The sequence below is a fragment of the Crocodylus porosus genome, unplaced genomic scaffold (assembly GCF_001723895.1).
Source record: "Crocodylus porosus isolate Cpor-Errol unplaced genomic scaffold, CroPor_comp1, whole genome shotgun sequence".
Classification (NCBI taxonomy): Eukaryota; Metazoa; Chordata; order Crocodylia; family Crocodylidae; genus Crocodylus; species Crocodylus porosus.
In genome coordinates this window covers 14,361,100-14,384,220 of record NW_017728921.1, presented here as the reverse complement: position 1 = coordinate 14,384,220, position 23,121 = coordinate 14,361,100, and the positions used below count along the sequence as shown (strand labels likewise).

General features: G+C 42.3%; 1 protein-coding gene across 1 annotated transcript in view; it reads left to right on the top strand.

Moving 5' to 3' along the window:
- CDC45 (cell division cycle 45) overlaps nucleotides 1-3,847 on the top strand; it is a 20,532-nt gene extending 16,685 nt beyond the window's left edge. The window contains exons 18-19 of the mRNA XM_019539054.1: nucleotides 650-716; nucleotides 2,073-3,847. Coding sequence (XP_019394599.1) covers nucleotides 650-714 — 65 coding nt within the window. The 3' untranslated portion in view covers nucleotides 715-716; nucleotides 2,073-3,847. The remainder of the gene's footprint in view (nucleotides 1-649; nucleotides 717-2,072) is intronic.
- Nucleotides 3,848-23,121: the final 19,274 nt, after the last annotated feature.

The window sequence follows — 23,121 nt, the reverse complement described above, 5'->3', positions numbered from 1 at the left end:
GACCCCAGTATTCTTTCCTGCCATGGCAGGGGGTCAGACTAGATGATCTGCTCAGGTCCCTTCCGACCCTAGAAACTATGAAACTATTAGCTGGAATTGTATAAACCTCTTAATTTTTGAGAGAAAAACTTTTTAATTGGAATAGTAATTTTTTTTTTCTACCAAAGCTCCTGGATTTACAATAACCAATTATAATTATGTGCAAGTTTTCTGTAGATTTACATACATCAGCATCTTTACAATTTATTTGGTTTATTCAAGTGTGCGATGAAAGTCATACAAAAGGACAGGGATTTCATATCCTTTTATTCAAAGAACTTGTATTGAAACCTAAACTTTCCCAGTCTTTGTATGTTTTTCAAACTGAAAATTATGACCTAGTTATGTTAGGTGGTGTCTGGAGAAAAACTAGAGTATGTTTCATCCACTGATTTAAAAATAGTGATTGTATTAAATAGTGAGAGCCTGAAACTTTGAAATTCCTTAAATTTTGGTTTAAGGTACAGTCAGCTAGATATTTCAATGTTGTCCAGATCTTTTATTTCTCTCTCTAAAGTTGATTGGAATTATTAAGTAATATTTGTAGTGTATGAGATTTATTGCATCTGGAACTTGTCTGCTGTACTAATAAGAACTTTAATTGTTTTAGTAATTGAACTGAAAACTGAAGATAGGAGCAAATTTCTGGATGCACTTATTTCTCTCTTGTCTTAATGGTAAGAACCCATATAGTTGTTGTAGGGTCTCAGTGTACTGATTCCCAAACGGGTGGTCCATAAGGCCTTTACAAATGGCTTACAAATTGTCCCAGGAATGTCTCTCACTTCATTACTTTTTTTAATTTTAAGTTTAATATGGGTGCATAATGATTGATAAAACAAGTACCCTAAATACATGAGATGGAAAAATGATATGCTCTGAAAAGATTTCTTGTGTGGTCACCATCTTGAAACTCTTTAGCTATAAATTTTAGGTGAAGTGCTTTAAAAAAATAACATTGTATGTTGATTCAACAGTTAAGTAATGTGCCTTTTATAAATGTGATAGAATACCAACTTGATTTAAAAACAAAGAAACACTACTTTGTAGCTGCAACTTTTATTTTTTTCTGAGAGACTTACTTAAGCTCTCCGTATCTGTCAAATGTTTTCTTTTGTGGTAGTTTGCAGGGTTTTAATCAGGAAAGGGAACAGGCTACTTCTGTTTTGAAACATTGCCAAAATCCAAAAGATTAAAAATCAAGGTTGATGCTCCGTCCTTGTCTTGTCCCTTTTTAAATTTTTTTTTTTTGTTATTCATAACAATGTACTTAAGTTCAGGACACAATCTTGGCCATAGGGGTTCATTTCCTGCATTTGCATATCTGTTATAGCCTTAATATGGTATAAATATAATTAGCATTTGCTATGGCCTGCCTTGATGGCACATGGGTTTTTGTTTGGAATAAGGTTGGGACTCCTTAACTTTAGGTATGTCAATATACTTTTAGAGCACAACTTCGTATGCCCTTGTAGGATATGCTGTTCATAAGTAGACAACATAATCACATAAAACTTTTATTCAGTTTGAGACTTAACATTGAGCATTTGTGATTTCATTTTCAGTGGTTTATTTGTTCAATTTATACAGGTAGTGTTCATTTTAGTGCTCAGTTAAGACCTGGTCTACTTAGTCAAACTTGTTCTCTTCTGAAATTTCTTAAGAACTGTCTTATAACTAATCTGGGAAACGTGATGACAGGTGGTGGGGTTAAGGCACAACTAACTCTCAGCTAGTTTGGCCTCCACTGAACAGCACAACAGTGTCAACCTCAAAACATTTAGAAATATCTGGGTAATTGTTTAGGGACATGGAAAATATTGCTGTAGATATTGGCTATAAAGGATTGTCATCTAAATCCTCAAATAACCCCCATTCCTCTGTTTTGACCACTTTTTTATTAAATATTGTTCTTGTATTGATGTATTGTAAGCAGGAGAGGATTTTTAGATGTGCTAAATGGCTTTCTAATGCATGGTGAGAAACGATCCTCGGTAGTCGCCTGTGAGATAACTGACTCTTCCCCTTTATAGATATGAAAACTGAGACATGAGATTGAGACTTGCCCAAGGTCACACAGTGATAGATATCAGACTAGAACCCTGGAGGTCTACATGAATTATGTATCCTGCTTCGTCAAGCACCAGATACACAGTATATGGTTTTCTGTTCTTTCTTGTTCAAAAGTATGAACCAGTGGGTTACCAGCTGGTATTGTCACTTGTTAGGCCATCACCAGTCAATGGTTTTCAAGACCACTTTTGCTGCCCTGCTGCACTTCAGTCTGGCTTTGGTTTATCTTCTGCCTTCATTCCATGAAGATGCACTTTGGCTTTGTGAAACAGCCAAAGGACCAAATGGGCAGAATGTCCCGCAGATGTCCCCCGTACCTTCAGGGTTCACGGTGTTTATAACTGTAATGCCTTGTCTTGTTGTCTTCCTATATATTTTGGAACAGGCATGGACTCCATTCACCTTAAAAAAATAACAACCCTCCAACTAAAAAACATTTGTTTACCTATACCCTCCTGATAATAAGAGGTAATAGGCACTGCTACTTGGATCCTGTAGTTTCAGGCTTTCCGATGAGTTGGAGCAGAAAGAAACAGTACTTATGAAGTAGGTTTCTATAACAGTTCTTGATAATCCGGGGCTCTTCTACATGTTTCTGTGCCAATATTGATGTTAATAAGTTTATAATACTGCCATTCAACTGATCTTTTTTTCAGTGTGTGTTAAAAAGCTAAGGATAAATTTATCTTGTGTATGTTTATAGAGGGAGCTCAGTTGGGTAAGGAGAAAAAAAAATGGATCCAGGAATTGGTGTCTCTGCTTAGCAAGCCTGAATAGCACAAGGAAATCTGTTAAAGAGAGGGTGCTTTGTTACAGAAATTGGTGGGTTGTTCCTTTTCTTTATTTTAAAGGTACGGGAGGGTTCCAATCAGGTGTCCAGTATATTGAGATTTGATAAACAACCAGAATGTAGCTCTTCATATTTTCACTTTATGGAAGTAATAGTTCTGTGAGGCATAGTTTTAGGATTATAGGTCTCATGCATCCAAATACTGAACAACCACAAGTACTAAAGGAAAGCATTGCTGGTCTGCAGTATTTGTATGTTGTTACAAGCACCTCCTGAAGAAGACTTCCATCCCAATACCATTTCCTTAGTCAGTCATTCTGGTATTGTACTGTCAATTATAATATGGCTTTGGGAATGGTATTCTAGAAGTTGAGTTTGTGATGCTCATGCATAGCTTCTGCAGTGTTTGGATATTAATTCAAATTAATTAGTTCAATCTCAGCTCCTTTCCAGGGTAAAGCCCCTCAAGCTGAGTCCTAGATGATTTTTAGCCATGTGAAAGCTTTATTGAGCAGCAAAGCAACTAAATTATCTGTTTGATATTCAACATTATCAGACATAACTTAAGGGATAAGCATCTAAAAGTAAATTATAAGGATATAGAAAAAGTATCTGATGATAGCTATATTCAGATCATCTAATGCAGTTCTGCATAAAGCTTTTACTTCTTGTATTAAAGCTGGTGTTTTATTTTTTCTGTGTTTGGAGGTATATTTTAAAGGCTTTTTCTTTTTCTTTCAATTTTTGCTTGGATTCATGTGATTTTTTTTTTTTACATTGCTTTTCTTGTATATTGAGCATGTAAAGATTTTGTTGTCTATGTTCTGCCATATTTTGTACAGATTTTTTTATATAGTTTAATTTGAAATCAATGGGATTTTAGATGTAGCCAGCATAAAATTTTTACTTGTATTTCACATCAAATAAAGTTGTTTTAATACTTCATCTTGTTCCATCAATTTCATTTACTTGCCAGATTGCAGTAGAATGCGATTACTGCAAAAAATAAAGCAATGTCTTTTTTTCTCCTGCATGTTTATTTTTATTATCCAAAATGATCTATTAATATAGCCTTTGTCAGCATACTTTTTGGTTATGTGTCTAGTGTAATTCTATGTTTAATGCAGTGATATGTAACCTGAATGCTACAGCATCCTGGGGCATTTTGAAATCTTTCTAAGGGTGCTGTGGGGTGCCATACAATGTTAGCACTGTTAGGTGTGCAAACTTGATTCACAAGATGAAATCTAGATGTTTCAAATAGGAATCTATAGTGTTAAAAAATAAGTTTACTGAGAGGTACTTCGAGTCTAAAAAGGTTCAGAAGTACTGGTTTAATATTATGCTGTGTCCTGGGGAAAGAGAGGGAAGAAATAACAAGGAGTACTCACCGGCAACAGGATACACAGCACAGCAGGGGCGGAAAGAAGAGCCTGTGTGGCTCATCGGCCACCTCTTTATCCAGTTAAGGCCGGCTGGTGACATCAGCCCCAAACGCCAGCTGGCGGAGATAAAAATGGCAGCTGATGCCGCGGAGGGAGGAGGAGAGAGTAGCAAGAAAGGGGAGCTGCAGCCGCCTCTGGGAGGGAAGAGGATCTTCCCCATGGGTGAGAAGGGAGCCACATCAGAGGGAAAAGACCCCAGGAGAGCCCTGAGGGGGTTACAGTCAGGGTGGGTGTCGCCACCAGTCCCGGTTAGGTCAACTGGAGAACGGGAGTGAATCCCAGAGGCGACAGGCCGTGAGAAGAAAGTCCTCAGGCTAGAGCAAGGGGAAGGACAGTAAGGGGACAAGGGCATAGCCACGTCAGCTAGTGGCTCATCACTTTAGTGTTTTGTTGACACGTTTCTGTTTGGTTGCCCTGTGTGAAGGGGGAGAGTAGAAGGTACTGGGAGTATCCCCGAGGAACAGGGCCGAGGGGGAGCTTTGGAAGTTTTTTTGTGTTTCCCCTAAGAAGGGGTGGAGGCAGGGAAGACAGAGGGGGCGAACCTGACCACAGGTAACGAGCGCACAGCCGTCAAGCCGTGAGACATGACTCCACAAGAGGGGACAAGGCTGACAGAGGGACAACTCGCACAAGGCGGCATGAGGCCAGGGTGTACAGGTGGCGGAGCCCTGTGAATGACTGCCGGGCAAACCACGGGCCACCAAGCAAACCCGATGACCAATCCTGTCTACTGAAGAACAACAAGTCGTGGCAGGCGAGAACGGGGGCGGCGACTCAAGGAAGAGATACACCTGCTTGGTCAACGACATGAGCCCGTAGGACGCCCTACGTTTACCACCAGGGTGAAGGTCACATGAGAACGGATATTCGAAGCCCGGCAGCTACATGCAGTAAATTCATTAATTAGTAAGCTGGGGTTTTGGTGGGGTTTTTTGGTGTTTTTTACATCATCTCTGAGGCAGCTATCTTTACTTCAGGCATATGAACACTAAGACACAGGTTGGTTTATTTGTGTTGGAGCCAGGATTAGAATGTAGAATTCTTGGCTCTTTGTAATATGCTTTAGCCATCATGTATTATTGCTCAATATTAAAGCTAGAGGTGCACCAATACATCAGTCTGATACCAAATCGGCACTGATATAAAGAAAATTTACTTTAATCAGCCACATCAGGCCGATTTCTGATAATTTGGCTGATAAATACCCATGCATGTGCGCAGCCACAGCACAGCACGTAAGCGGCAAGGAGCACAGCCCGGCAGCTTGAAGAGCTGTGTGCAGCTGGTAGGTCTCTTGTAGAGGAAAGAGTGGCAGGTGGGCAGATCAAGGCTCCTGCAGCTCTGTCCCATGCCCCACCCCGCATGGGCAGTGCCTGCCCCAGCCCAACTCCCTCCCTCACCACAGGGGCCTTGATCTGCCCCTTCTTTTCCCCCTCCCCTTTCAACAACAGACTTACCAGCTGGACCTGCTGGGCTGAGTACTGGAAATCAGATCAGTATTGGCTGATATGCCTCCTTAAAAATCTGCTATCGGTATTGGTCCCCAAAATCTCTTATCAGTCCATCCCTAATTATAACAAATGTTGAAAGTGAAAAAAAAATGTAGGATGTTTTGGAGTAGAATACCAAAAGCTCTGGTAAAGGTGAGAATTTAGGAGTAAAAGTCCAAACTTCTTTAGTACTTGAAATGTATCAGCTGTAACTGTGGTTTCATGGTTTCATAGTTTCTAGGGTCAGAAGGGACCTGAGCAGATCATCGAGTCCAACCCCCTGCCATGGCAGGAAAGAGTACTGGGGTCAAACGACCCCAGCAAGGTGTACATCTAGCCTCCCAGATTAGTATAATAGATTGTATAGCTGTTGTTAGAACCTCACTGTATATGCACAATACATGACATCATTACAAAAAACAGTGGGCCCATACATAGATTTCCTTCACGTTTTGTGCTTCAAACTGCTACCTTAAAAAAAATTACCCATTGTGCATAATTGGCCACATATTCCTCGGAGGCTTTAGCTTCTGCTAGTTGTGCTTATGGCACATGCTATAGACTCTCTGCATTTCCCCAGGCTCTATGTTTGCAACCTTCCTGTCACTTCCTCTTTCAGGGACTCTGCAACCCCACCCAATTGTCCTTGCCCCTCCACCTGAGGTTTTGTCCCCATTCTCCCCCACATATGAAGGGTCTTGTCCCACGTTCCTTTTCCCTCTACCTGGGTTTCCTCTTTGCCTCCATTATCCCATTTTTTGTCAGGGTTCTCTATGCCCAGCATTGGTGGGTATATGTAAGTATGCATCCATTCCTCCTCACCCCCCCTGCCCTCTCTCTGCCTTTATTTTAGAATGGCAACATTAACTAGTTTTTGGATGTGCAGAGATGCCTGAAACTGGCTGTCCCCCTCAAATGATTAACTTCCAGCTCTGCACCTCTCCCCACCCTTCCCCCTTATCCTTCCTCTTCTGTCCCCGTTCTGATTTCCACAAAACCAGTAGGATTCTCTCTGACAATGTCTGTCTGGAGCATTTCCTGAAATGTTCAGATCCCATGTGATGTCCAGGAGACAAATGGAGAAATGTTTTGAAGTTTAAAGGCTTTCCAGCTTGGCTAAAAATAACATACTTAAAGGAATGCTCAACTGTGCTTGAAATGCCCTTCAAATAACGTACTGGATTTATTCCAACACTAGATCGACTCCCCCCCAATTTAACGTTAAAATGAAAAACACTAGGCTGAGATACTACATGCTTATTAGGATACACACCTGTCTACTCGAATAGAGGTGGGGGAAAAAGCCCCTTGTGTTGCAGTGGAGTATAAGCTACTGCTACCTCCCCACCACCTCTGCTCCTGCTGCTTCCCCCAGTGCAGCCTCTGCCCCCCCCGACCCTTCCTCCAGTGCTGCAGGCTGCTCCACACTCTAGCCTGGAGCACAGAGCAAACCCCCAGGCCAGTCTGGTAGCATCAGCAATGGCAGCGCCAGCCCTAGTTCTGGGGTTTGGCTAGAGCTACTGCCGCCACCACCACCACCACTGCTGCTGGGCCTGGCTGGGGCCAGAGCAAGCACGTACTCCACACCCCAGCCTGGGGCAGAGCCAGAGCCTGCAGCACTGAAGCAAAGGTAAAGGGGGAGGTGGGGCAGGCTGGGGGGCAGAGGTGGTGGGGGGAAGACAGGAGGCAAATTGTGTGTGGGAGCAAGAGGCATGGATCAAGTGGCTTGACCTCTTGCTTCCTTCTACTCCCTGTCTCCTGTCCCTTGCCACTGCTTTGCCTGCTGCAGGGAAAGACGACCCTCCAACAATTAGATACTCTACATGAAAAATTATAACATTCATAAGTTCTGTGTACAAAATCTTACTGAGGAGTCCTCTTAAGTTCAGAGTTGTCTTGGATTCGAGTAGACAGGTGTGTATCCTAATAAGCATGTAGTATCTCAGCCTAGTGTTTTTCATTTTAACGTTGTACAGTTACAGTGGATGAAAATACTGTGCCAAGGTTATACCCACATGCAGTCAACTACATGGATAGCACAAAAGTTTGCGAGGTTCCTTTCAGTTGTATTTATTTTTCTATCCTGAGTGCAGGCTGAGAGAGAGTCAGGAGAGTGGAAATATAACACATTATTCATCAGGTAAATGCTCAAATGGTCTCACAGATTTATTTTTTTTCCTGAAAAAAATTAGGTCTACATTTAAATGCAATAATGAGACATTCAGCTTTAAGAACTTTTTCCTTTTTTTCCCCCCCAGGAAGCTTTAGAAATCCTTGACAAATAAGTTTCCAGAGCCTTATCAACTGAAGTGAACATTGAGGTAGCATGGCCCTCTAATAGGTTTTCAAATGGGATTGAGGGTCACACTACTGACTGCGCTCTAACAGGTTAACATATTAATCTAGCTGGTTGCTCTGCCCCACCACTGCTGCACAAGAAAAGCACAGTCTGTATAGTCCTGTAATGTATGTACTTAAAGCATAAGCTGTTTTCAATAGCAGTAAATTGGTGCTGTGATGTGTGTAAGAATTAATGTGGAATATCCTGCTGTGTAGTTCAGCCAGTTAAGAACCGCATTGTGCTTAACCCCTTACCAGTGACTGTTGGATTTGCTAGTGAATTTGGGCTTGATGCCAAGAACTCTTAACTTTTCCTCATGAAGGGGTTTAATATGCTTCAGACTTATTTGTCCAAACATCAAATTTGGCTGCAAGAGCCTTTTTAAAATAAAATGGTTAAGGCACTAACAAATCGGCTTACCCCTTTAGATGTATGCTGACATTCCATTTAGCTGGGGCTGAGTGCAAATAGAAACATTCCCTAAGGATTATATTTGAGCTGCAGTAACTTATTTTTCCCCCCGATGCACTCATTCACAGTTAGAGCCCTGTGGCAAATCAGCTCTTTTAATTACCTCTGCTGCTTCACATCCATTTTAGAGAACAATATTACATAAACATGGCATAGCAAAAATTCCTTCAACCTAGGTAAATAAGCTTTCTTTTCTTAAAATGATGACCACTACGATAGAGGTTACTAAATAACAAAAAACTGTCTAGACAAGCTGACTGAAATAGCACGGCTGTGTAGTGACTTGCCACCTTTAGTCTTTCCAAAACAAACCGGTTCCTCCACCCAATATTTGCTGGGTAGATCAAGTGGGACATAACTGCGAGAAAGCTGAAAAGACCTCATTTGATGGGAATTAAAATGAATCCTTCACCCAGAAGGGGCACAGTAATTGAAAAGACCTACCAACTATCTAACCTTTGGACTGTATCATGCAAGAGCCTGAGAAAACAAGTAGTCTTATTTTTCTTACTACCCTCATCTCTCTTAAGACTGTTTGATAAAGTACTAAACTTTCTCATGGGTATGAATGTTCCAGGTCCATGTCTACTGCCTCTGCTCATCCAGACATTTATTTTTCTGAAAGTCAAAGCAAAAATACTGTTGGTATGAGGAACTTCAAAACATTGATACGTGAGGGTAAAGAATCCGAGTTGAAAAAAATATATTCCAATTTTTTGAGGGTCTGTGTTTAGTCGGTGTTGTTCCACTGTGATAGTGTTAATGAAACTAGTAATGCTTTTGTTCAGTAGATGACATAGTATGACTAAAATGTTAGAAATATCTGCAATGATTTAAACCCCCTCCCACTAAGCTCTAAATTAGGAAGATTGGGGTTACAGCAAACATCCTGGAAGATTGCTGGTAACTTCGTCATTCCTGCAAGTGAGGTTAAAACCCTGGTTCATTATTTTAGATGTGTGACAGGCCTTTACAGATAATCAACCATTCTTATCAGTTCCTGTAAACCGTTATCATATTTAATGGAGATAAGAGATCTTTTTATATCATTTTTATTTTACCTATTTTATCCTGTCATGTTCAGCAGGGCTATGAAAGGTACTGCTTCCTTAGACCCTTAACACCACACATTAGTTTCATAGATATTAGGGGCTGGAAGGGACCTTACTCGCTGCTGTTCAACATCATTCACTTTGGAGAGTTGAGTTTCCTACACAACAAATGGCTTTTACAGGTTCTACTATTGCTCATGCAGAAGTCTTCAGAAGCCCAGCAAACATGGTTATAACATCTGAGTTAGATGTAAATCCCATGTAGTCATGTAATTAAGAAGTTGGACACACAACAGGGAGCAGCACAGCAAAAGAATGTGATGCGAGGTGATTTGTCTTCTCAAATTTGTCTACCTAAAATTTGGCTAGAGAGACATCTTTGTTCCTTTCTCTGTGGGGTGTGGGGCTGCCTACAAAAGTTAGGGATTAAATTATGAGAAAATGTGGATTTAAACTAGTGACCTAAGAATTGGGCTTCTGGATTCTGTATGAGACTTAGTGTTACATACAGAAGTCCTTAGGGCAATAGGAGACACTCGGTCTGGAACCCTTTGCTGGTTTTTTCCCCTCTGTACTGCATTTACACCTCACCCTATGGCAACATTGGTACGGTACAGGCACTTACTGCACCGTGTGCGCGGCACATGGGTAAATTTTGCTGCTACAGCAATGTAGCTAGCAATCACATGTAGACATACATGATTGCTGTACCACCATAGTGCACCACACAATGACGTGTAGATGTGCCCAACAGGCCTCAAATAGTAAGGATGCTCTAGGAAGAAAATTAAATTCGCACTTGGAGTGCACTGGTTTTAGGGAAGGTGGAGCCTGTTCTATAATGGAGATTTAATCTTGGGTGAGTGTGGAGAAGAAGAGTGTGAAGAAGAAAGCTTGTTCACCTTGATATGAGAGTGTAAGATCAGAATACACTGTGAAACCATCTATACAAATAAGGTGCAAGGTCATTAATAGAAAAAAAACCCATCTGAGCAGGTTCGGGAGTGTAAAGACCTCCAAATTCTAGTTTGGTGCAGTAGTTTATCATCCCTTTATGCATGCTTTGTATGTTGGTAGCTGCTGTAAGTTCAATTCCCTTGCAGCTGGAATGGCTGTTATTTTTGGAGAACAGTGGATTATTTCCCAGTAAAACTTGACTGTCATCTTTCCTGCAAAGGAGATTTCCTCTGGTAATCTGCAAAGACAGCAAAGAATCTTCCTGCCCTCCTCCTCCTGCACCCCATAACCAAAATTGTGTGATATACTGGGTCAACTATACTTGAGAAAAGTCAACTAAAAAGCCATTATGTGGCTCAAGGGAATATGGTGAAAAGGAGAAAAAAACCCAGTGAGGCATTTGTTTTGCTTCATGGAAAACTGGAAAAAAGAGTTCCCTCTGGCTATTGTTTATCATGGTTGGTTTCAAGGTGGTACAGAAAGTTCTACTTGGCCTATATTCAAGGTTTGAGGAAAAATGTTCGAGGTTGGAGTGTTAAAGATCAACGTCACCTTAAAATATTGTCGTTTTGGATATAAACAGTTTCTCAGCAGGAAACATTTGATTTGCAGAAGTGAAATTAAGATCAAGATTATTTTCCCTGAATGCCTTTTATTCAACCATGCGCAACTGTACAAAACTTTAGATGTCTACAGGGAGAATAAGGACCACAAGCTTCCTAGCACTAGTGTGTGGGTGAACATTAAAACTTTCTAAATATAAATGAGTTCTTAATGAGGCTAAAATCGAAGGGAGTGGGAGCATGGAATTGGGTTGTTATAAAATATGAATGTGTTTGGCAATCTTGTTGCTAAATACATAAACAGGGATTTTTAAATTGTTTGCAGCATCCTGTAGCAAGCTTATCCAGATGCACATAGCATTTAAGTGTCCTCTGTTAGGCTGTTCTCAGACTGCCTTGCACAGCTGGAACTGGTTCTAGACCAGACTCATAGAAGCCTTTATTCCGTCAAAGTTTATCAGCATTATGATTGTCTCTTTTGACTCTGAAAGTAAATCAAACCATGAACAGTCCTCAAGTCTTTTTCTTAACTTTGATTTTTTCTGTGAAAGCAATCTTGGTAAGGACACATTCAAAAAACAAAAATATCTATATTGGGCTATAGCTTTTTGGGGGTTTTTGGCATTCTTTTTCAGCTAATGATTATCTTTGTAGGTTCACCAAGATCTCTTCAGTCATACCCAACAATATGTTTCATATTGCACTGGATTAACAGTTTATTAAATCTTGTCATGCAAGTTGTGCTGCTACAGAATGATGATTATTCATGGAGAAGGAAGCTTTCAACATATAGTATCCAAACTTCAAGGATCAAACAGGAAGGAGGAGGTGTGAAGGCATCTTAATATTTTTGTTCTGTGTACGTGCTGTGGTAAGCTTTGCAGGGTCAGTCAAGATTTTTATGGCTATGACCCTCACAATGTTAATAATGAGGTTATATTTGTACGTGTCAAATTTGAAAAACAAAAGCTTTGGGGTCCCAATCAAAAGAAAGGACTTCAGTATGTCCCCTTCCTCCCAAATCAAGCCTTGCCAATAAGTCCTTTTAGAATTAAATCCCTAACCCCCCCATCCTGTTATCATCAAATGAACAAAAATACTAGTTGAAGTCAGACAGGTGAAGAGCTGCAGAACGCTGCCCTGAGCATCGGTAAGTATTAGCTGAATGGTCTATTTTAAGGTATTCTTTAGTATTCCTATCCCTCAATTTATTTTCTGACTATTTTTTTATCAAAGCGATACCCCCAATCCACTGTCAGTGCGGTGTGCTTCTCGTCTGCACACAATGGAAAACGGCTGGGATTTTTCTCTCAGAGTTGGGTGTACAGAGTCATTTAAAGACTTCCCTTCTAGCTGGCACAGCTTGTCTATTTTCACAATCCACTTGTTGGTGTTGGTGTCTCTTTCCACTGTTTAGCTCTGTGGAATTTACTTTCCTTTAATCAGCCATTCATAGCATACCAGAGGAAAATCGGAGACACCTGCCATTGAATTGGAAAGAATTCACAGGGACGTTCGAGCACTTGGTATGTTTTCATTTGCTGAAAAAAGTTACCAAAGGGCTGCAGAAGTAATTATGCCAGGAAATTTTTTCTCCTGCCAGTTCTGAAAACCTAAGCAAGTCTCTTGCATTTAAAAGAATGGGCAAACAAAATCAGACTTTATTTGAAGGTTATTGAGATCCCCATATTACTTAGATTTCATTCAAAAGGAACAAATAATTGGATTGCAAAATATGCTCGTCAGTTCCTTGTGCCTTCATCTGGCATGTCTTACTACCTGATGTTTTGCCTGAACATTTAAAATTATACCTGTTTCTTTGGGGATTTATTCTTATAGTTACAGGATTTGTATGGCACTGTAGAATAGGTAGGTGGAATGGATAAATGACATTATATTGCAAAGAGTATCACGTTACAAGTTGGGAAACAAATCAGAATAAATGCAGAGGTGGTTAAAGTCCCCACTGTGACTGTAACAATCTTCTTCCAGATCCAATAGGTCCATATAAAAGAGGTAAATGCAACCAGGGTATTGTCAGGCAAACAGATGTGATCTCTGGTTAATGTTTTCTAACCTAATAGCAAGGCAAGAAGAAATGTATTAATTGTAAAACAATTAATGCTATTTTCTATACAGCTGGTGTTTTGGCACAAAACATTCTCTGCTTTGGCGATAAATTACAATAATTATCCTTCAAAAAGAAAATTTTATTCAGAGCATCAGTGACTTGTAAGATACAGATGTTTTGTACCTACCATCACAGCTGTTGTAAGAGACATAGCTCACTCCTGGAGGGTCCACTGGAGTAGGATTCGAATTGCTTGGCAGAGACCTGCCCAAGTAGGATAACAAATATAGGTATTTGAATGTGCACCAGCATGGTTCCTGCTTTAGCTGTATGTGCGCTTCACACAAACAAGACCAGGCATCTAATAGTCCTTATGGCTAACCTGCATTGCTTTGTGCTCCTGTGCCAGCAAATAAAGCACATAGGGGCCCCATCCCTCCTGTAGTTCACTGACCAGGACAGCTGCAAGTGGCAGAACCTGCTGCTCACTTCAGAGACATTAAGTCAGTTCTTTCAGCCCCTTTGGTGAAGAAGTCTGTCTTTACGCTTTGTTAAAATGACCTCTCTACCCCAGCAGGTCTTGTCTGTTAAGCAATCCTTTCTGCTATCTCACCTCCAAAATGGGGTGCAGACTTGGCAGGAACTCTGTATGGCAGTGTCCACTCCCCTCCATCATGCACATCTTGCTGTTTTATGCAATATGCCTCTTTGAAGTGCTCCCACTAGAAAGTTATCTTTGTTTTTTTTAATCCAAGACTTAAAAAAATGTAATTGGCTCCTCATTGCTTCTAGGGGCAGGTCTTGCCACACTACATTGTCTTACACAAGATGTTTCCTGTTCTTTGATAAGATATCAGTTGGCATAGATATGATCTTGCCTCCCAAAAACTTAACTCTGTAAGATATTTATGTTGCAGAAAACATGATTAGAGCCGTGCTTTGATCCTCAGATGTACACAGAATATCGCTGGTAGAATCCATTGACCTTAAGACAGCCCTTTTGGAGCTGGGGAGAAGCTATATCTTGGAAAGCTATATCTCCGAGCCCAAAGGGAGTCAGTCCCAATGCATACCAAGGGGGGTAAGAGTGCTAAAAAGCCCCCATGGCTCAGCAAGGGCATTCAGAAATGCCTGAGGGCTAAAAAGGAGGCATACATCCAATGGAAGCAAGAGGCTATTACCAAAGAGGATCACACCTCCATTGCTCGAGGCTGTAGGGCGGCTGTTAGGCAGGCCAAGGCAGAGATGGAACTGGGGCTGGTGACCAGGATTAAGGATAACAAAGAGTCCTTTTTCAAATACATAGGGAGCAAGAAGAAAGCATCGGGTAATATAGGGCCCCTGCAGGATGCACTTGGCAATCTGGTGACTGCTGCAAATGAAAAAGCAGACCTCTTTTACAAATTCTTTGCCTCCATTTTTCTGAGCAGGGACTGGGACATCTCCCTCACCGGGAGTACGGAAGGACTCAGAAGGCACTGCCAGGCCCAAGGTTAGGGATGACGTAGTTAGGGAACTTCTGGAGGGGCTGGATGTATTCATATCAACAGGCCTGGATGCTCTTCATCCAAGGGCAGTGAGGGAATTGGTGGGGGCCATTGCAGGGCTCCTGGCACGGCTATATGAGTGCTCATTGAGCTCTGGTCTGGTGCTGGATGACTGGAAAAAGGCCAATGTAGTTGCCATTTACAAGAATGGGAGAAAGGAAGACCCAGGTAACTATAGGTCCATCAGTCTTACCTCGGTCCTGGAGAAGATCTTTGAGAAAATTATCAAGGAGCACAACTGCAAGGGACCAGCAGGGGAGATCATGCTCAGGGGGAACCAACATGGGTTCATGAAGGGAAGATCCTGTCAGACTAACCTTATTTCCTTTTACGATCAGGTTACAAAGTCCTTGGATGAAGGCGTGGGGGTGGATGTCGTCTTCCTGGACTTCAAGAAGGCCTTTGACGCTCTCTCTCACCCCATTCTCCTAAAAAAAACTTGGTGACTGCGGCATTGGTGACTACACAGTCAGATAGGTGGCTAATTGGCTGGATGGTCACACCCAGAGCATGGTGATGGACGGGTTGTTTTTGACCTGGAGGGATGTGGGCAGCGGGGTCCCCCAGGGCTTGGTCCTCGGGCCTGCACTGTTCAACATCTTTATCAATGACTTGGACAAGGGGGTGAAAAACACATTTTCCCCCTCTATGCAGCATTGATCAGGCTGCAGCTGGAGTACTGCGTCCAGTTTTGGGTGTTGCACTTCAAGAGAGATGTGGCTAGCATTGAGAGGGTCCAGAGGAGGGCCACTTGCATGATCAGGGGGCAGCAGGGCAGGCCCTACAAGGAGAGACTAGAGGGCCTGAATCTATTCGGCTTCCACAAGAGAAGGCTGAGAGGGGATCTGGTGGCTGTCTGCAAATACACCAGGTGGGATCAGCAGGGAATAGGAGATGCCCTGTTCCCCCGGGCACCACATGGGGTAACTAGGAATAATGGCCACAAGTTGATAGAGAGCAGGTTCAGGCTAGACATCGGGAGGCATTACTTTACGGTTAGGATGGCTAGGACCTGGAACCAACTTCCAAGCGAGGTGGTGCTTGTTCCTACCTTGGGGGTCTTTAAGAGGAGCCTGGATAGACATCTGACTGGGGTCATATGACCCCAGCATCCATTCCTGCCCAAGGCAGGGGGTCAGACTTGATGATCTGTTTAGGTCCCTTCCGACCCTAGCTAGCTACTATGAGCTACTACTATGGAAACCCCTTCTCCCCATGAGCCCAAATTTGGAACAGAGAGTGTCTCCTGCCCTTCTCTTCAAGTCATCAGAATGGATTTTAGAGCACAAAAAATCTCTCTAAGCACAAAGGTTCTCAAGCAATGATAGCAGAGCTGGTGCTCTGCCATGAATCTAAAACCAAGTACTACCTATGAGAACATTAGTGGTTTTATTGGTGCATGGCACATGTTCTGCTCTGTTGCTTTGACAAAATTCTCTCCTAAGTTAATTTGAAGATCAGAGTTGGTACATTTGAATCATCCAGTTTAATTGCCATAATTATGTGTTTGGATTCTACACTAAATCCATCTGCAGAATTAATCATATCCAGAATTCAGGAGCTTAGCTTTTGTCTAGGGCTAGACCAGCCTGGTATCTAGTACTCAGTGTAAGATCCCACATATGATTTTTTAAGGCCCCTAAAAACCTAAATCCATAATTAATTTTAGATTTTCTAGTGGTATGTTCTTCATCAAAATATTCTTGGCAGAGACGGTTCCATTTTTTCCATTACATGAATTCCAGTCCCATTGGTCTCTTCTGCATTATGCACATTGTGAATGGAGGCCATTACTCTTCAGCATTATTACCACTTTGTGTATCACCTACACATCCAAGCATCTCACTGTTTTTTATAAAATTACATTATTTCTTTTTCACAAGTGAGAAAATTTAGGCACAGCTGCTGTGACTTATCCCAAGGTCTCCATACAGACACCTTTTCCATACAGATCCATGCCTTAAGGTTCAGGCAGTTTTGTGGATTCTGAGTATTGAAACTTTTTTCTTTTTTGGAAATGAGAGGAATAGACATTGTCCCTCTGTCCCCTAGAATAGTTTGGGGACAGCAACTCCCACAAGGAAAATCATGTATTTTCCCACCACTCTTTTCCTCCCTCACCTTTTGTAAGGTTTCCTGGCTAAATAATATTTATCTCTAACTAGTCAACAAGCTGACTCACACACTTCCTATTAGGAACTCCAAATTGCTCTTTGTGTTAGCAAGGGTCTTTGCAGTGATATTTTGTATTTGAGCAACTGTATAATTGGGAGATGTTAGACAAGCTTCCAGATGCAAAGCACCCTTTCTCAGGTCTCGTTAGACTGAAGATTAATGATCTATCTGCTCTGCTATTTGGCTATTTTTTGTACCAGCTACCAGCTTTTGCTCACACCAGATATGTAACTGAAAATGCAGCGAGATCCATGTGTAGACATACAGTAATATGTCTTGCAAATGCAGTCTCTGCCCCCATTCATCTGTTGTTCCTTACTGGAAGATTGATTATACTGTATACTTCAGTGCAAGAAGAGTAGTGTCTTTTTCATTGGGATTCTTTTCTTATGAACCACCATTTAAGCGGCTTAGTTTGTATTAGCATTAAGATTACAGTAGTTAGGACAATAATGTAATAAACAGAGGGCAGAAAAAAAGTTTTTCTATCCTAGAGCTACTACATTCTGACTCTCAGTCCCACTGACTTCCATTGTAAACATCCCTTTACCAAACTCACAGAGCATAGCGTGCCCTGTATCAGAAAAGCTCTCCAGCTGTTACATGCACAGCTGGAAGGAGAACCTGAAAAGGACTAAAAATGACAGGGTGAAATGCAAAAATAGAAAATGAAAGAACTTCCCCAAAGAAGAAAGCGATTAACAATAGCGGGTGAATGGTAAATCCGGTTTGGCTTTCTGAGCTCAGAAAGGTGCCTTGGAATCTGTCTGAGGGCACCCACTGGGTGGTCACCAGAGCTCTTTTCAGTGTGTGAAATGAAATGGAAAACAATAGTTATGCAGCAATTTGCCTTTTTTTTCTCTTTGATGAGGTGTTCCCTGAATTTGCCAGCAGGACGCCTGCCTGCTCCAACCATGTAAACAGTTAGGCATTTCCTGGAATTACAGTGCCACATGGCATTATTAGGAATTTAAAGTGAAAGGTTCTGTATGAGTAACAGCCGAAAGGGTGGAGAGACAATTTTGTTTCATGTAATGGTCTGTGCAGGAAAAGGGAGATTAAAAGTTAGTGCAGCTGTAGAGGGGCTTGTATATGGACCCTGGTGATCTGATTTACAAAAGATTTGATTCTGTGAGAATTTTGCCTTTAGCTGCTCACATTATCAGCAAAGAGAGTGTTTGATTCTAAAAATCACAGGATGGAAGAAGCAAAATCATACACTGTTATACTCTCAACTTAATGCCATGAGAAGAAAGATCCCCTCTAACACCACGCTGAGACTCAGGTCTCAGTAGTCACCACTGAATAGTTAAAAGGCAAAGCCAATTTGTTTTTCTCTTTATGAATTTTCCTTTTCTCCTAATAGCCAAATAGTTTGTAACTTGCTAAGCCAGGTGACTCTTGAAAAGTCCTTCTTAGTCACTCATGTTTTAAATTCTAACTTTTTCCCTGTTGGTGGCAGATCTTGCATACATATACTCCAATGAGCATCTCATTACTCACCTTTTCCATCCCCTCCCCAGTAAACACTGTTCTTTTTCTTTTTATTCTCAGACTGCCTTGCACAAAGCCCTTCAAAGATGGCAGTACATGGCTGCAACTGTATTGATAGTAGAGAACCAGCGAATATCATAGCTAAGGATTGCTCCTGTGGCTGCTTCTCCTTCTTCCTTATTACAGAATGTAGGAAAAATGTGATGATCCACTCACTTTGTGTTTATGTGTGCTCCCCACCACACTTTTAGTTAAGTTGTAACATGTTTTTGTTTCCCTCTGGCCTCATCTTGACTCTTCTACAGTGTGGATGTTAGAATAGCTTCTCTGATTCAAAATGACCCATTGCACATTGCTCGAAATTTGTGCATCAGCAGCCACACAAACAGATAATATCAGATTAGGGTAAAAGTATTCACCTTTTGTAAATTTATGTTGCATTTTATGCTATTTTTATTAATCTCCATGTCTGAAGTCTATCCTTCAAAACTGGTTCTGACGCCTTGCACATTATTCAAGTCAGACCAATAGGCCTGTCATCGCCTGCTTCACTTTCTCCCCCTACTTAAATACAAGCACTATATTTGCTATTTTCCAGTCATACAGTACCACACACAGCTTAGTTCATGGTCTGGGTTTTTTTTGTTAATCCTTGTAAATCCAGGGTTCTGGAAGGGCAGTTTCATAGATACATAGATTGTAAGGGGCTGGAAAGGGACCTTGCACTTTGTTCTACTCAAAGTCAGCGCATCGGGTTTTCTGAGTATGCTTCCACCCCAGAGATGGTCTTTCTTTCTTTGGAGGTTGGTGCATGGCATCCTAGCCACTGGCACCTTTGTGCACCTCCTGGACCCAGTGGCCTCGGTGGCCTGCCCCTTCTGCCCAAGGGTGCTGGAAGAGGACATTTTCCACGCCTTCCTCGACTGCCCCCGACTGCAGCCACTCTTTGCTGCCCTCGGGACACTACTTCGGGCACTGGGCTGGGACTTCTCAGAGGAAACCTACATCCGCTCCTTCCCGCACCGGGCGGCTGAGCGGGCCGCATTCAGCCTGGCCAACTTCCTGGTGGGCCAGGCCAAGATGGCCACCCTGAAGAGCCGGTGAAACCGGCTCACTGGGACCAGGATGCACGATGCCCTGCAGCTTTTCCGCCTGCTGGTGCAGGCCCGCCTCTCCCTTGAATTCGAGCATGTGGTGCTCCGGCGGACGGTGTCCACCTTTGAGGAACGCTGGGCCGTTGGCAGAGCACTGTGCCGAGTCGAGGCAGGACACCGGCTCCTTGCCCTGTGACACCACCAGCTCCTCAAGGTGCAGAGTTGCACCCAGCAAACTGAGACCTTGGGCTTTGTCCAGGTGGGCCGACCCCCGATGTCCTGAGGCCCCCCTGGGTGTCCCCCTGGCAAGAACTGTATATATGTATATACGTAAATACTTCTTTTGTTCTTTGTGGGTTTTTTGTCTAAAGTGTGCGGGCAGGCCTTGCAGGCTCTGTCCTCGAGGCCCAGATCCTCAGACTGAACTGTACATAATTTCTACTGCCCACCATTTGTCACCCTTCCCAGAATAAACATCTCTTAAAAGTCAAAAAAGTCTTTCTTTCTTTCTATATTCTGTCCTATCCAAAGCCTTACTTACAATAAATAGTACCCTTCTTCCTATAATCTTTCTTGCCTCCCCCATGCTCCTCCTCATTCTTATTGAAAATTGAGGTGCATGTCATTCTTGGGCCGCACCTACATTACATTTGATCTCTACTTCAGCCTCGCTGCGTAGCATCCCCACTTGATTCTTCCCTGGTTTTCTTTCTTTTAGAGATGAAGAACTTTTTGCTGTTTGTTTTAGCGTCCTTTTCAAGTTTTAATCTGTTTGGACCTTTCAGCTCACCTTTCCCCATCCCTACACTTTTGGCTCTCTAAAATGTCTGTCTTTGCTGATTGGTATCTTATTCCATTCCTTGTAAGGCAATAGTTCTTTCCTCAGGCCAATGAAAATGGTTAGGGGGCTGGGGCACATGACTTAGGAGGAGAGGCTGAGGGAACTAGGCTTCTAAAAAGACAGCTGAGGGAGGATTTAGCAGCCTTTAACTACCTGAAGGGGGGCTCCAAAGAAGATGGGGCTAGACTGTTCTCAGTGGTAGTAGATGACAGAACAAAGGTCTCATGTTGCAGCAAGGGAAGTTTAGGTTAGATATTAGGAAAAACTCTCTCACTAGGAGGGTGGTGAAGCACTGGAACAGGTTACCTAGAGCAGTGGTGGATTCTTCCTCCTTGGAGGTTTTTAAGACCTGGCTAGACCCTGGCTGGGATGATCTAGTTGAGGATGGTCCTGCTTTGAGCAGGGGTTGAGAGTAGATGACCTCCTGAAGTCCCTTCCAACCCTAATTTTCTATGATTTTACAGGTTCTCTGCATACTCATAAAATCTGGGTTGGAGTGATCTGGAGTACTTCTCTACCAGTTTTCCCCTTTGTAGTTTCTAAAATAATCGTGTTGCAAATATTATGTTGATGCACAGGCAAGGTTCTACCCATGCATCCACATACCTCTTTCAGTATAGGAGGGACAGGAGTTGGTACTGGGGAGTCTTCTCTATGCACAAATATAAGTCACTCATTATACTTTGTGTTTCTTCTCGGACCTTTCACATAAGGTATCAAAATGCTTTACAGTAATTAAAAGTTCCAAATAACCTGGTAGAATAGGCTGGAGGTGGGAGCATTTGTTACAATCATCTAGCAGCCTTTGGGGTAAAATGTTAAAAAAGATGTAAAAGCACTTAAGTTGTGATGTACAACAGTTTAAGGGAGGAAGTAAAAAAGAATATTACTTCTGGAAAATGCAGGTTAGGCAGAATATAATTGTTGTGACAGAATGTAGCTAGGATGCCATGAATAATAACTTTAGCTGAGGAGGAATGCCATTATCATGATAAGGAACCCAGAAGTCTGGAACAGCTGTGGTTTCCATGGCCCCAAGTAGAAAGGATCTCTGCTTTCTATCTTACACAGAAGAGTGCGTCTCTAGTAGGCATATAGGGAAGTGTAACAATGATTGTTGCAATTCAGTGGTTTAAGCAGCATTTGCTGGTGGTGGTAGTTTCCAACTAAGTCACTGACTCACCCTTTTCAACTGTGAACTGATGTTCAATTAATCTTTCTGAGAAGGTCAAAGATCATCTTCTATGCCAAAAAGTCTTTCTGTTGATCCCAAAAGCTGCTATTGCTCATGTATCTCTTCACTCTCTCAACTTTCAAGATATGCCAATCCCATGGCATATATTTCTGAAAACTGAGAGAGCTTATTTTTTGAATGTGAGGAATACTGCCCTCCTTTACTGGATAAGCGGATAAAATCCGGAGGAAGCCATGCTGTTGGAAATTATCTTGGGGTTCAGAAACAGCTGGGGATCCAGAGCAGAGACTATATTTAACAAGTTTTGGTGTTACCTCTAAAAATATCAGCATTGTAACAAAAAAAGTAATAAACAAAGCCAGCAACCTGAACAATAAAGAGTATTATGTTGCCTTGAATCCTGGCAGTAGCTTGCAAAGAAATAATAGCAGGAAATTATGGAGCAAAAAAATTGTGAAATCATTCAGCAACCTTTGAGTATTAATTTTAGTCTTCTGTACTGAGATAATGCTTGAGTTTATTTGTATTCTAAAATGAAAGATTGATCTTTATAATTGGAAACAGTTACAGCTTTGCAGCTCAGGGTAAAGACTTTCTTGGTTATTGTAACAAATATCTTAATGCTATCGAAACCCCACAATAAAGACAGCATATTATGAGTGAAATACCTATTCTAAAATATATGTAGAAACGAGGATCGTGCAAGGCTGGAATACCTAGTTATAGCTGATAGAACTTTAAAGTTTTTCCAGTATGTTTTTTTTGTTCCTTCAAATAGGACCGGTTTTTCCTGTAACCCTGAATTAAAACAGAATTGTATCATTTTGACATTTCATTTATGCTCCAGACAAAAAAGAATGCTATATTTTCCTTTGCTGGTTGGATTATTTGTCTAGGCAAACCTGCACTCAGTGAAATCCGTTTCTTTTTCTGATGCATGCACACCAGTGGGAGAACTATGCAGAGCGTATTTAGTAAGTAGGGATGGAATAGGGAGCCAGGAGCAGCGGGGAGAGGAGGAATCCAGGCACACGTGTGTCCCGCACGCACGTGTGCCCCCTTACCAGACCCGAGGCAGAGGTGGACGCAGCAGCAGCGGAGCCAGCAGCGGGGGCAGCAGCATCTGATCCCCCTAAGATAAGTGGGCAGAAGGACCGGACGCAGCTGAGCCGGATCCAGAGGGGAAGCACCCCAGATCCCTCTTAGCTGAGCCGGTAGGGAGCCGTGTGAACAGAGTGCGCAAACAGGTGTGCTCTGTAAGAGCATGCCAGTGTTTGCATTGGCGTTCGCACCGGTGGGTGAGCAGGAAGGGCCAGGAGGGAGATTCCTGCTAAGGCAGGACGAAGGCACTGCACTAAGCTAAAAACAAGCAGCAACTCCTATGATGGTGTTGACGCAGAGTGCTGCCAGGACCCCTGCCCAGGGGGAGCAACCTACCCGGGGCTTGTCTGAGGCCTCCACCCAGACAGAGCCCACGGGGGAG